The 14,255-nt window shown below is 49.4% G+C and overlaps 1 protein-coding gene across 5 annotated transcripts in view; it reads right to left on the bottom strand.

Moving 5' to 3' along the window:
* Nucleotides 1-35: 35 nt before the first annotated feature.
* The window catches only part of TJP3 (tight junction protein 3), a 35,966-nt gene continuing 21,746 nt past the window's right edge, over nt 36-14,255 (bottom strand). For all 5 annotated transcript variants that reach the window (XM_066276092.1, XM_066276102.1, XM_066276080.1 and 2 more), the window contains 13 exons: nt 12,896-12,954; nt 12,584-12,650; nt 12,198-12,354; nt 11,549-11,657; nt 11,199-11,436; nt 10,427-10,638; nt 5,310-5,405; nt 3,122-3,192; nt 2,501-2,711; nt 2,318-2,418; nt 1,662-1,943; nt 548-594; nt 36-174 (listed from right to left, as the gene is read on the bottom strand). In XM_066276092.1, coding sequence (XP_066132189.1) covers nt 72-174; nt 548-594; nt 1,662-1,943; nt 2,318-2,418; nt 2,501-2,711; nt 3,122-3,192; nt 5,310-5,405; nt 10,427-10,638; nt 11,199-11,436; nt 11,549-11,657; nt 12,198-12,354; nt 12,584-12,650; nt 12,896-12,954 — 1,753 coding nt within the window. In that variant the 3' untranslated portion in view covers nt 36-71. The remainder of the gene's footprint in view (nt 175-547; nt 595-1,661; nt 1,944-2,317; nt 2,419-2,500; nt 2,712-3,121; nt 3,193-5,309; nt 5,406-10,426; nt 10,639-11,198; nt 11,437-11,548; nt 11,658-12,197; nt 12,355-12,583; nt 12,651-12,895; nt 12,955-14,255) is intronic.

Genomic DNA, 14,255 nt, shown 5'->3' on the forward strand with positions numbered 1-14,255 from the left:
TTTGTGGTTCTGTGTGGGAAACCAAATCCAAGCTCCAGGGAGGAAAAGGAGGATGGGCCACCTGGGAGGAGTCATAAGTCAGTGGCTGGGCCCCAGTCATAGCCATCTTCGTCAGAGGACTCCACATCTCGGGCTTGTGTAAACTTTCTCCTCACAGCTTCCCGTGCATATATCCTGGGGACAAGACATAGAGGAGAGGCTGTGGGTGGGAGGGTGTAGACTCACCTACCTTTAACTGAGGCTGACACTGTTAGGCACACTGGGTGTGGGCAGAGATGAACAAGGCTGGGCATTTGGGGGTTGGGCTTATTAACGAACTCCTTCACAGCCCTCAAAGCCCTAGCTCCAATGTCCCCTCCTTCAAGAAGCTTTTCAAGAAAGAGGATTCTTACTCCCATGGCCTTGACTACATGGGACTTAGAGTGGCTCTGTCTGGCTCCCTCTTGCCCACCAGCATAGGAGCACCACAGAGGCATAGCTTGGTTCTAGGTCTCTTCACCCTCATCCAACCCGAGTCCCAGAGAAAGGGTTCAGTTTTGAGGCTTACCGCATGCTGTCCTGTCGTCTCTGACTCTGTGGGTGGTGGCTGTCCACCTTGGTGAGGGAGACAACAAGTTAACCCTCCTCCCAAAAGTATAATAAATTAGGTGAGTAAACATCCCCATCCCATGTTCCTTCCTCTGCTTGGGCAGTGCTGTCCACAGGCTTTCTCCTTGCCCCCACCACAGTCTGAACTCATCCCCAAATTTAAATGAGAAAATAGGCTGGGAGAGGGGAAGAAGGCCTTGGCTATCTCCCAGGCTGTTAGCAAAAGGGGAATTGAGTTTCCTGTCTGTAAAGTTCCTCAGAGGACTACTGTCAGGAATTCATAAATGAATTTCTGTATGTGAAGTGCTTAGGATAGTGCCTGCCCCATAAGTAGGCTGCCATGGACAGTTGAGCAGTCTGGACACTGTACAACCTCTGGGAGCGCCACTCTAACCAGAGACATAATCGATTTGTACAGTTTTAGTTTTACCTAGAGAGGGTCTGGAGGAAGGAGTGTCAGACTCACAGACAGGCACTACAGGTGCTGTGGCAGCCCCACAGAGAGTAAAAACTAAATAAATATTTGTTATTGTTAAATATCCAACTACTACTATGAGCCAGGACTTGGGCTAAGTGTGCAGAGTTTAAACAGCCAGACTGTGATGTTACCGTATTTCCCCATGTATAAGAAACGCCTTAATTTTGGGGCCCGAAATTTGAAAAAATTTATTAAAGTTATTGAACTCAAGTTTTATTCATCATAAAATTCATACAATTCATCCACACGAAAAAGCGGGAAATGCAGGTAAAAAAACAAAAACAAACTACAACCACTGTATAAGATGCACCCCGTTTTTAGACCCCAAATTTTTCCAAAAAGTGTATCTTATACATGGGGAAATATGGTAAATCTTTTAGTATCTACCCTGTATTCCAGATAAGGAAACTCTTGTACAGAGGTTAAAATATTTGCTGTAAGTGATTCAGTGGTTCATATAGCCTAGGTCCAGGTCCCAGATATTGATCTGGTCAGAGAAGTTTCAGTTTTTTGATATCCTGGCAGAAAATAGTGACCTCATATGTTTGCCGTGTCCCCAGACCCTTGCTGGGGCCATGCCCCATACCCTGCTCACCTGGGCCCCTTGGTGACCTGTGGATCTCCCATAATCCTGCAGGCTCTGGGTTTTTTCTGCTAGTACAGGCTCCGAGGACCGGACCAGGGCTGGCGCCGGGGGCCCCTCATCCACGTCTGTGTGAGGCCCACCCTCACCATCCGTGTAGCCCTCGCCGTCTGTGTAGCCCTCACCATCTGTCTCGTAGTCACTGTTGACCCGGCTGTCACAGCTCAGATCCGCCGAGCTGTCAGCCAGGCCTCGGTGAGGGAGGTCCAAGTTGTCCTCCAGGGAGGTATCTAGCTGTGGGGTGGGTGTGGCCTCACTGAGTCAAAATGCCCAGCCAGGCCCTCCTGGATCTCAGTCCAAACCCTAGCCCAGGACACCATCTTCAAACTCCAGTCCCAAACCAGGTAAGACCCTTGGCCTTCAAGGTGAGGCTTAACCCTTGACCCTAGGGTGAGTTCTGATCATTGACCCCTCGCTTGGCTCATGGCTGAGCCCCAACCCTTAAATCCATCCCAAGTCCCCAAACTGAGTCCCTCAATCCCATGTCACCTCAGGTATGAGATCCAGATCCTAATCTCAGGTCAAATCTTGGCCTTGGCCTTGGCCATGCCCCTGACCCCTGAGCTAGCCCTAAATCCAGATAGAGGCTCCAAACCCTGGCCAGGTACCTGGTCCTCGGCTGTCCAGATGGGCCGCATCTGCTGCTCTCGGATAATGGCTTTGAGCTCCTGGTACCAGCTATCACTTGTGCCATGCAGGGGGACAGTGGCTGCAGGGAAGGGGCGTTAGCGTGGGCCTAGTGACTCAGGCCCGACCCACCACCTACCCCAGGACTCCCACTCCTGCCCTACCTGTGAAGAGGTGATCGCTGTGCTTCCACAGCTTCTGGGCTTGTGCGTAGAGACGGCGGGTACTGCGGCGGGAGCCTGGCGCCAACCACTGGCGCAGGGTCTTGAGGGCCTTGCGGCTCTCGGGGGCACAGAAGATCACAATGGGGTAGTACTGCACGTAGTTGAGGCGCTCAACTGCCGAGGGTGTCACATCTAGAAGCGCATGCTTGTCCTGGGCAGGGCTCATGTGGAGGCAGTTGGAGAGGGAGAGAGTGGAAAGAAAAACAGAAAAAGGCCAAAAGAAACAGATGAAGTATCAGAGGGAAATTAAGAGTCAGGTCAGAGTGGACCCCAGCCATGCACATCTATAGGCCAGCAAGTTGGAGGTGGGGGTTGGTGATAACCTAGGCCATAGTGCCTTGAGCACCAGAGCCCATTTAAGTCTCTCTGCCTTTTCCCAGGGCTTGCTTGTTGCTGTGTGACTCTGGGCAGGCTCTGTCCCCCCAAGCCCCCACATCACAAAGTCTCTGAAGGCGGCTCTGTGGGAAACCACACTTGCAGGGCATGGGGAGAAAACAGGTTGGATGCCTGGTCTCAGTTACCCCATCCATGAAATGGGACCCACAGCAGTTCCCGGCTTACTTTCTCTGCAATCATCCGCACAGTATCCAGTTTGATGATCTTAGATGGTCTGTTGGTCCTCAGCACACTCTCTGGAGGGGAGAAGCAACCAGCAGCTTCAGGTGGGTAGTCCCTTAGCCCCTCAAATTCATGTCTACCTGCCTTTCCCCTGTTCAAGAACCCACCTTAGCTCCCCATTCCCCTTGAGAGGAATCCTAACAGTAGCAGCAGCAGCTCCTGTTGCCCAATGCTGTTGATCTGTGTTCCCTCTTTTGTGTGTGTGTGTGTGTGTGTATGTGTGTGTGTGTGTGTGTGTGACAGGGAGAGAGACAGAGAGGGACATATAGGCACAGACAGGAAGGGACAGAAATGAGACTACTTTCTCATATGTGGCTTGATCAGGGGGCTACAGCAGAGTGAGTGACCCCTTGCTCAAGCCAGCAACCTTGGGCTCAAGCCAGAGACCTTTGGGATAAACCAGTGACCATGAGGTCATGCCTATGAGCCCACGCTCAAGCCGGACACCTCAGGGTTTCAAACCTGGGTCCCAGATTCTGCGTCCCAGGCCAACACTCTACTCACTGTGCTACCGCCTGATCAGACTGTGTCACCTCTTGATCTCAGCTCTTGTTGTATCGGAATAGTGAGAAACATGTTTTGCCACACAATTAAGTAGCCAAATAAAGGAGTCTTTATTTTAAAGCTGGCAACCACAGAGAGACCTAAGTCATTCAAATCATGCCGCCCCGAACTCAGTTTGAAGTCAGCTTTTAAAGACAAAATTACACCCTGATTGGGGGATGAGGAAGAGGGGAAGCCTAGCAGTAAAACAAAGCAGTGAAACAAGCTCTCACAATGCTTATCTATAGGATTAACATTCAGGGAGAAACATTCTGGGAACATCTGCAACCTTGCAGAACTATCTCAAGACTACAGCCTGGGAAACTAGCCTCAAGGCCAGGGGTAAGGGAATCTTTAAGAAAATAAAAGTTCTGCTGAAAGTCTCTTTGTTTTAGAGAAAGTAAAGTTCTGCTAAAAGTTACTTATGCCAAGAGCCTTTCTTTTCTACATTTCACTCTCACTTTCTCATGAGGAGAGTCGGCTGTTACTGGCCCATCTGACAGATGGGAAAACAGCCCTAGGGACATAAGGTCACCAGCTCAGAGTCATGGAGCCAATGACTGACAGGAGCAACAGCCTTATGCAGAGTCTGTACTTCAGACAATCGCTCTTCCAGGCTTGGTCCTGACTCTAGGCCTTTGCTCAGGCTGTGACTAAAAAGAAGCTGCTTTCAAGCTTCAGTGGCATTCAGCACATTCACACTGCTGTTCAGCCATCGCCTCCATCCACCTTCAGAACTTCCTCATCTGCCCAAACTGAAACCATGTCCCCGTAAAACATTAACTTATCCCCCTCCCACAGCCTGTGGCACCCACCATTCTACTTCCTGTCTCTATGGATCTGACTTCTCGAGGGACCTCCTATCAGTGGAATCAGATCATATTTGGCCTGTGTCTGATTTATTTCACTGAGCATGATGTCCTCGGGTTCATCTAGGTTGTAGCATGGGTCAGAATTTTCTTCCTTTTTAAAGCTGAAAAATATTCCATTGTCTGGATGGGCCACATTGTGTTTATCCATTCATCTGCCCATGGACACTTGGGTTGTTTCCACCTCTTAGCTGTCATGAATAACACTGCTGTGAACCTTCATGTTCAAGTTGCAGCTCTCAGTTCTTTTCATGTATCACAAAAAATTTTTAACTTCAACTATTTAAAATATGTAAATACCATTCTTAGTTAGCAGGCTATATAAAAATAGCTGGTGAGCCAGATTTGGGCTGGGAGATGAAATTTGTTAACCCCAGTTCCAGCTTATTTCTGTAGTCATTAATTTTTGGACTCCTTGGGGGATCTTGTGTATTTTTATTTGATGCTGTGTCTTACTTAGCTCAGTAAACAAATCTCCTGAGTAAAGGAAGAAACAGTTGGCACATTGGCTCAATTGGCATTGGCTGTCTGGTGAACTGTGTTAAGAATTCTGAAGCTTCAACCCGACAGAGTGCCAAGTTTGATTGAGGATGTCTGGCCTGGGTATTAGAAGGGGTTCCGGTGGTTCACGTTATAACTCTTACCCTCAAACACCAGGGGCTAGGAAGGGGTTGTGAAATGATTCACCAACAGAATTATTAAGGAACTTGGTTTCTCACCTGCAATTTCAAACTGCTCAGGCATCTCAGCAGTTAACTTCTGCATAGTAATGTCTGCCACGGGTCCCAGGATCACCACTGGACGCTTGAAATTGGCTGAGGACCGAAAAACAATGAAAAGAATCAAGATCCCATTTGTAACAAAGACTGCTAGGTTCTTGCACAACCACTCTCCACTTCTCCTATAGAGCAGTATAATATCTAGCAGGCACATGGCTGCTCAGCTAAGATTGTATCTCCCAGCCTCCTTTGCAGCAAGGGATAGCCATGTGACTTAAGTTCTGGCTAATGGGGTGCAAGCCAAATTAATGAGTACAATTTTGGGTTGTATCCTTCAAGGAAAGAGGTGAGCCCTCCCCATTCTCTCCCTACTGACTGGAATGTGAGTATGGGTGCACCATGATGAACCACCCAGGCAGAAAAACAAGACATGGAGCCTGGATCCCTGAAGCAGTGAAGCAGTCAGACCACGCTCAACTGCTTACACTGGGACTATTACTTGAAAAAGGAACTTTTTTTTTTTAAAATGAGAGGCAGGGAGGCAAAGACAGACTTCCACATGTGCCCTGACCAGGATCCACTTGGCAAGCCCCCTACCAGGGGATGCTCTGCCCATCTGGGATCACTGCTCCGTTGCTTGGCAACCAAGCTGTTTTTAGTGCTTGAGGCAAAGCCATGGAGCCTTCCTCAGCGCTTGGGGCCAACTTGCTTGAACCATTTCAGTCATGGCTGCAGCAGATGAAGAAGAGGGGTTGTAAAGAAGCAAGTGGCCACTTCTCCTGTTTACCCTGACCAGGAATTGAACCTGGAACTTCCACACACCAGCTGATGCTCTACTGCTGAGCCAACCAGCCAGGGCCAAGAAACTTTTTTTTTTTAATGCAGCTGTCACTTGGAGTCTCTGTTATAGCCGTTGAACCTAGCTAACTCAGTGGTCAGCAAAACTACAACTCGAGGGCCACATTTGGCCCACTGCTTCTTTTAAAGTTTTATTGGCACAAAATCACGTCCATTCATTTATGTACTGTCTCTGGCTGCCTTCCTGCAGCTTAGTTTTGAAAGAAACCATCTGGCATACAACTCTAAAATAGTTACTGTCCGGCTCTTTGCAGGAAGAATTTACTAACCTCTGGACTAACTGACAAGACAATTTCACCAATGAGGAAACGGGTACAGAGGACATAATGGTGGGAAGGTGAGTAGCCAGCCCTCTCTTTGTACCTTCTCTTTTTCTCCTCTCCTTGCAAACCTCTCTTTCTCTCAAAAGCTCAATACATTCATATTTTTAAACTGTCATTGGCTGGGGATAGAAATTAAGTACATGGCCTTTGATTTTTAAATCTTTTTTTTTTTCTTTTTTTTTAATCTGGCAGTTCGTGCAGTGGCCGAAGAGAAATGCAGTCCTGTCTCATCCTGTGCGAATAGCTCTTGCCATCCTCCGGTATTTTTTCTAAAGCCCTCTGCACCTGGTTTTAATCCCTTCTCCCTTGAGACTAGGCAAGAGCTTAATCTCTTTACTTCCTGAAGTCTGCATAGGACTATTCCCCTCCCCCCTTCTCAGGCAGGGAAAGGCTCTATCTATGTACTAGTTTTATGCCAGTATATATATTTTTTAAACTGCGGTAAAATATAAATAACATGAATTTACTTTTTTAACCTGAACATTGTAAAGTGTCTAATTTAGTGGCATTTAGTACATTCACAATGTTGGGGGACCTCCTATGAGTGGATTCAGCTAATATTTGTCCTGTGTCTGACATACTCCACTGAGTATGATGTCCTCGGGTTCATCTAGATTATAGCATGGGTCAGAATTTTCTTCCTTTTTTTTTCTGAAGTGAGAAGCAGGGGGGCAGAGAGACAGACTCTCGCATGTGCCCGACCAGAATCCAGCTGCATGCCCACTAGGGGGCGATGCTCTGCCCATCTGGGGAGTTGCTCAGTTGCAACTGGAGCCATTCTAGCACCTGAGGCGGAGGCCATGGAGCCATCCTCAGCACCTGGGCCAACTTTGCTCCAGTGGAGCCTTGGCTGCGGGAGGGGAAGAGAGAGATAGAGAGAGAGGAAAGGGGAGGAGAGTGGAGAAGCATATGGTTGCTTCTTATGTGTGCCCTGACTGGGAATTGACCCCAGGACATCCACACACCGAGCTGATGCTCTACCACTGAGTCAACTGGCCAGGGCCAGAATTTTCTTCCTTTTTAAGGATGAATAATATCCCTTTGTCTGGATCTGCCCATGGACACTTGGGTTGTTTCCACCTCTTAACTATCATGAATAACACCTCTGTGAACCTTCATGTTCAAGTTGCAACTTTCAGTTCTTTTCATGTGTCATAAAAACTTTTTAACTTCTTTTCGACCATTAAAGTATGTAAATACCATTCTTAGTTAGCAGCATGTATAAAAATAGCTGGTGGGCCAGATTTGACCTGGAGGGTGTGATTTGTTAACCTCAATTCTAGCTTATTTCTTTCTTTTATTATTATTATTTTTTTTTGTATTTTTCTGAAGTTAGAAGAGGGGAGGCAGTCAGACAGACTCCCGCATGTGCCCAACTGGGATCCACCCGGCATGCCCACTAGGAGGCATTGCTCGCCCCATCTGGGCTGTTGCTCTGCTGCGGCCGGAGCCATTCTAGCACCTGAGGCGAAGGCCATGGAGCCATCCTCAGTGCCTGGGCCAACTTTGCTCCAATAGAGCCTTGGCTATGGGAGGGGAAGAGAGAGACAGAGAAAAAGGAGAGGGGGAGGGGTGGAGAAGCAGATGGGTACTTTTTCTGTGTACCCTGGCCAGGAATAAAACCTGGGACTTCCACACACCGGGCCGACGCTCTACCACTGAGCCAACCAGCCAGGGCCCTAGCTTATTTCTGTAGTTGTTAATTTTTTATCTTCTTGGGGAACCTTGTGTATTTAGTTTGATGCAACCACTACCAAAGTTCCAGAACAGTCTCATCTCCCCCAAAAGAAACACTGTTTCTATAAGCAATCACTCCCCACCCACCTCCCCACTTCCTGTCTCTGAATCTGCCTGCTCAGGACATTTCATATAAGTAGAATCACACACTCTGTGGCCTTTTGTGTCTAGGTTCTCTCACTAAGCACCATGTGTTCAAGGTCCATCTGTGTTGTAGCAAGTGTCAGTGCTTCACTTCTTTTCGTGGCTGAGTGATATTCCAGTGTGTAGAAAGACCAATGTGTTTATCTGCTCACCAGCTGATGGACACTTGGGTTATTTCCACCTTTTGGCTGTTATGAATAATTCTGCTGTGAACAGTTTTGGCCTGAACCCCTGTTCACAGTAGGCATGTATTTTTCCGGCACTGTTTATCTGAAACTGACAGCCTTAAAATGGCGGCACCCACTAAGTGAATAACCCTCTCTTGCTATGCTGTCTTTTTTTTTTTTTTTTTTTTTTTTTTTTTGTATTTTTCTGAAGCTGGAAATCGGGAGAGACAGTCAGACAGACTCCCGCATGCGCCCGACCGGGATCCACCCGGCACGCCCACCAGGGGGTGATGCTCTGCCCACCAGGGGGCGATGCTCTGCCCCTCTGGGGCGTCGCTCTGTTGCGACCAGAGCCACTCTAGCGCCTGGGGCAGAGGCCAAGGAGCCATCCCAGCGCCTGGCCATCCTTGCTCCAATGGAGCCTCGCTGCGGGAGGGGGAGAGAGAGACAGAGAGGAAGGAGAGGGGGAGGGGTGGAGAAGCAGATGGGTGCTTCTCCTGTGTGCCCTGGCCGGGAATCGAACCCGGGACTTCTGCACGCCAGGCCGACGCTCTACCACTGAGCCAATTGGCCAGGGCCTTCGCTATGCTTTCTGATTTGTCAGCTGCTGCCCCGTGTGGCTGCTGAACATTTTAAATGGGGCTCATTAAACCAGATATGCTGAGTCAAACCATACACCAGATATTGGAAGACTTAATATAAAAAAAAAGTAAAGATTTTGATGCCTGACTGGCAGTGATGCAGTGGATAGAGCATCGACCTGGGACACTGATGACCCAGGTTTGAAACCCAAGGCTGCCAGCTTGAGTGCGAGGTCACTGGCTTGAGCGTGGGATCATTGATATGATCTCCTTGTCACTGGCTTGAAGCCCAAGGTCTCTAGCTTGAGCAAGAGGTCACTGGCTTGGCTGGAGTTCGCCCCCCGGCCCCCATCAAGGGACATATGAGAAGCAATCAATGAACAACTAAAGTGATGCAACTACGAGTTGATGCTTCTCATCTGTCTCCCCTCCTATCTCTCTCCTTCTGGATAAAAATAAAAATTAAAAAAAAATTGATTGTGAAATAGCTCATTAATAATTTTTATATGGATTATCTCCTGAAATATTTTAGCACATGTTAAAAAATAAATTATTAATATTATTTTCAACCAGGCCCTGGCCACGTTGGTTAGGGTGTCATCCCCACATGCTGAGGTTGCAGGTTAGATCCCCAGTCAGGGCACATACAAGAATCAACCAATGAGTGCATAAATAACAAATCATTCTCTCTCTCCCCGTTCCTTCTTTTCTCTCTCTAAAAAAAAACAAAAAAAAAACAACAATTAAAAAACATTATTTTCAACTATTTCTTTTTGTGGCTCTCTCTTTTTTTTTTTTTACAGACTCAGAGGGAGGGATAGATAGGGACAGACAGACAGGAACGGAGAGAGATGAGAAGCATCAATCAGGTTTTTTTCGTTGTAACACCTTAGTTGTTCATTGATTGCTTTCTCATATGTGCCTTGACCGTGGGGCTACAGCAGACCAAGTAACCCCTTGCTTGAGCCAGCAACCTTGGGTCCAACCTGGTGAGCTTTGCTCAAACCAGATGAGCCCGCGCTCAAGCTGGCAACCTCGGGGTCTCGAACCTGGGTCCTCTGCATCTCAGTCTGATGCTCTATCCACTGCGCCACCGCCTGGTCAGGCTGTGGCTCTCATATTTCTATTGAATATAGGAATTAATTTTTAAGGAATGAAGCCCTTTCTTGTCCCGTCTGTGCCCTAAAATAACCAAAGTGGGAATTTTTGGTGGAAGGAGAGAGGTAAGCATCGTGGCTTCTGAAGGCTATACTAGAATGTCCTAACTCTTATTTGAGGCTCTGCAACCCCCTCGGCCTGGGTCCCACCTTCTCGCAGCACCACACGTTCATATGGTGGGTAGTGACCCTGCCTGGTCAGATCTGACAGGTCCTCACGGCTCCGATGGGTGGTCTTCTTGGCACCCCGCCGAAAACCCCGCAGTCGCCAGAACTCGGCCCGTCCACTAGAGCCTGCTGAGATGCCAGGCCCAGACCCCATGGTCCGCTGGGCAGCCTCCAGACTGGCCAGCTGCTCCGCCCTGAGGAGATTAGTGAGCACTGGCATCAGCCCAATAATAGCCCCAAAGATGTCCCCATCCCAGTCTCAGGGCCTGTGTACATGTCATCTCACATGGTAAAAGGACTCTGCAGTTGGAGTTAAAACCCCTGAGATGAGGGGCCCAGTGCCATCACAGGGTTCTCATAGGGGAGGCAGGAGGGTCAGAGTCAGGGATGGAAGAGGCTGCACTCTTGGCTTTGGGGATGGGGGAGGGGCTGAGCCAGGGATGCAACATTTCTAGAAGCTGGGAAAGGCCAGAAACCATTCTCCCTGGAGACTCCAAAAGGACCAGCCCTGCCCATACCTGGACTGTAGCCCTAAAACATTCATTTCGGACTTGTGACTTTTAAACTGTGGACTAAAGCCACTGAGTTTGTGGCGACTTGTTACAGCAGCCCCGGGAAACCCACACAAGTACGACTGTTGCCCTGAGCCTTCTGCACATCTCCTCAGGTTGAACCATCAACATTGCTAGGAAGTAACATTGTGGGGAAACTGAGGCTGAGAGGGCAGCTGACTGAAGGGGGGAGCGGTCCCCACCTCTTCTGGTTGGGAATGATGCCACGCTCCTGCTCCCGGAGGTCTCGGCCCATGCGTACCACCAGCCAGTGGCCTCCACGGGTGTGGCTCTGCCCAGGGCCTGAATACAGCGTGTCCAACACGTGGAAGACGTCACCACGGGTGAAGCCCAGGCCATAGGGTAAGCTGGGCTCCAGTTCAAAATGTGTGCGAATGTAGAAGGAGTCTCCCACACGGGACTGCACCATTTTCCGGAAGACTGTGGACAGGGAGAAGCTCTGAGCCAGCAGGGTTGCTGCCCTGACCTGACCCCTTCCCAGGGAGTGGGCCTCACCACCGGGCCACACACAGACCCTCCCCGCCCAACTCACTGTCCTGCTTCCGCTGCGTCACCAGCTCCACCTCCTCGCCCAGTGGCAGCCCCAGCAGGACCTGCACAGCCTCCTCTCGAGTCAGGTTCTGGAAGGGCATATCATTCACCTGCCAAGAAAGGAATAGGGGATGGATGAAGCTCTGGGCATGAGATCCTAGTTCTTCCTCTGGACAAAGCCCACCCCCAACTGCTGCCAGAGCTGCTTTCAAAGGGCCTGGGGATTGGAGACAGCCAACAGGGGTATTATCCTGTAGCAGCATGGGCATCAGAGACACATGAAAGTGCTGACCCAGAACCCAGGGCACAGGAACGGCAATCAGTACACGCAAAAATGAGCATGGTCGGTTGCCATCATCAAGACATGGAAAAAGGGTCACAGCACTGACAGGGTCATGACACCGGTGGCAATTTTATGACACTCCAAAGAGTCAAGACATAGTCACAGAGTCATGACAGGAACAATGATATATTGACACAGACAGTATGCTACAGACACCAGCCTTCAGAGTCATGACAGAGACAATAACAGACCCAGACAGAGGGTCACACCAGCTCTCAGCAGACCAGGGGTAGGACACAAGCTGTAACAGACTAGGGAGTATCTTCCGGCACACCAACACACCCACTGCCAGCCACCCCCAGGTCACCTGCAAAATTTGATCTCCCTCCTGGATGCCCTGTTCCTCAGCTGGGCTGCCCTCCTGCACCTCCGAAACGAAGATGCCCACATCATTGCCTCCAGCTAGCCGCAGCCCAATGCTGGTGCCCTTGTAGAAGCGGACCACCCGTGAGTCAGGGCTGTACCTGCAGTGGAGGCAGAGGCAGGTCAGTCCAAAATGGGCAGAGAGGTGATGCCCTGGGCATCATTGGGAGAGCCCCACCCCCTTTGGGCCTCAGTTTCCCAAACAGCCACACAGGACCTGTGGTAGTCCCATCGACACACTGGTGGAGGGAGGAAGGAATATGGTGACTGGGAAGGTATCCCAGGGATGTGGGAGTTTCAAGTTGGTGAGCTTTTTCCTGGGGCACATACCCACGATCCTCCAGGCTCTGACTGCTGGGTACCCTGTAGATGTCATAGCTGCTTTGCCTGGGGGTGTCTGAAAGGGAGCAGCTGGTCTATTTCTCAAGCACGTGGCCAATCCAGCCACCAAATCTTTGCTATAGGGTGTTGCTACCCCGTAGAATGCTATCACCCAGCCCTCAGTCCTTCCCAGGGAACTGCCTCTGACCACTTAGGCCCATGCCAACCTCTCCCACTCTACCTGGCACAGCCTCACTGGCTGGGATTAGAATAGTCAGAGGAAGGATCCTCAGAGTCACCACCCACCCATCCTCTGTTCACCTGGTCCCAAGATGGTTCTGGAATCCATGGAACCTTCTTGCTGAAGCTGGGAGCTCTCCCTGGTGGCAAACAGATTTGGAGTGAGGTGTGGGGGTGGATAGCGAGGAGTGATTTTTAGAATTTTTATTTATCTGAACTCATTTAAATCTTATTTCTGCCATTCTGTAGCCATGTGATAGCAAGTCCATTGCTCCCTCCACCCCCATCTCAGCCTGTTTCCTCCCACGAGGTCTAGGGATGGCTGAATTAAGTGAGTCAAGGTTTCAGGGAGGGCAAGATCAAGATGAAATGAGCCTTGGACAAATAGTCATTTATTGTTTTAATATTAGGGAATAGTTCTACATGTCGCTATGGACTAAATGTTTATGTCCCTTACAAATTCATATGCTGAAGCCTTCACCTCCAGTGGGATGTGTTAGGAGGTGGGGCCTTTGGAAGGCTACTTGGCTTAGGTAGGGTCATGAGGTGGGGCCCCAATGATGGGATTAGTGTCCTTGTAAGAGACACCAGAAGCCCTGGCTGGTTGCTCCATGGATAGAGCACTGCCCTGGTGTGCAGAGGTTCTGGGTTCAATCCCCAGTCAGGGCACACATGATAAGGGACCATCTGCTTCTCTCTCCCTCCCTCTCCCCTTTTCTCTCTTTTCCCCTCTCTCACAGCCAGTAGCTTGGTTGGTCCAGGCATCAGCCCCAAATGGAAGGTGGCCAGGTGGATCCTGGTAGGGGCACATACAGGAGTCTGTCTCTGTCTCCCCTCCTCTCACTTAAAAAAAACAAAACAAAACAAAGACACTGGAGATCACTCTCTCCACCAGGTGAGGACACAACAAGAAGGCAGCTATCTTAAGGCCAGAAAGAGGCCCTCACTAGAACCTGACCCTGCTGGCACCCTGACCAGGGACTCCAGCCTCCAGAACTGTGAGAAGTGATTGTTGTGTCAGCCCCCCGTCTTTGGCATTCTGTTATAGCAGACTGAGCTGAGAGAGAAACCACATGAAGAGAAGAAAGTCCCCTGTAAAACCAGCCCACTGTAAACAGGGATGAGTTACTCACCAGACTTTTCAGACGCTTTCAAATATGCATGTGTGAGGAAATACATACTTTTGAAGGAAAATCTATATCAGGCCATATATTAGCATTTCCAATGTTTGTCCTGTAAAACCCCAGTGCTGAGTGGAAGTGGGGAAAGAAATTGGAAAATACTATACTTCTACCCCACACCCCGTGAAACAAATAGGTAGAATAAGGAGTCTGCACCAGAGAAACCTGTCAAGCTACTTGGACCCATTTGTCCAGAGATCTTTCTGTGTGCAAGTGAAATGCCCAGTAAAAGCACACAAAAGTCCCCCAAACTTTATGTC

This window comes from Saccopteryx bilineata, chromosome 1, assembly GCF_036850765.1.
Source record: "Saccopteryx bilineata isolate mSacBil1 chromosome 1, mSacBil1_pri_phased_curated, whole genome shotgun sequence".
Lineage (NCBI taxonomy): Eukaryota > Metazoa > Chordata > Mammalia > Chiroptera > Emballonuridae > Saccopteryx > Saccopteryx bilineata.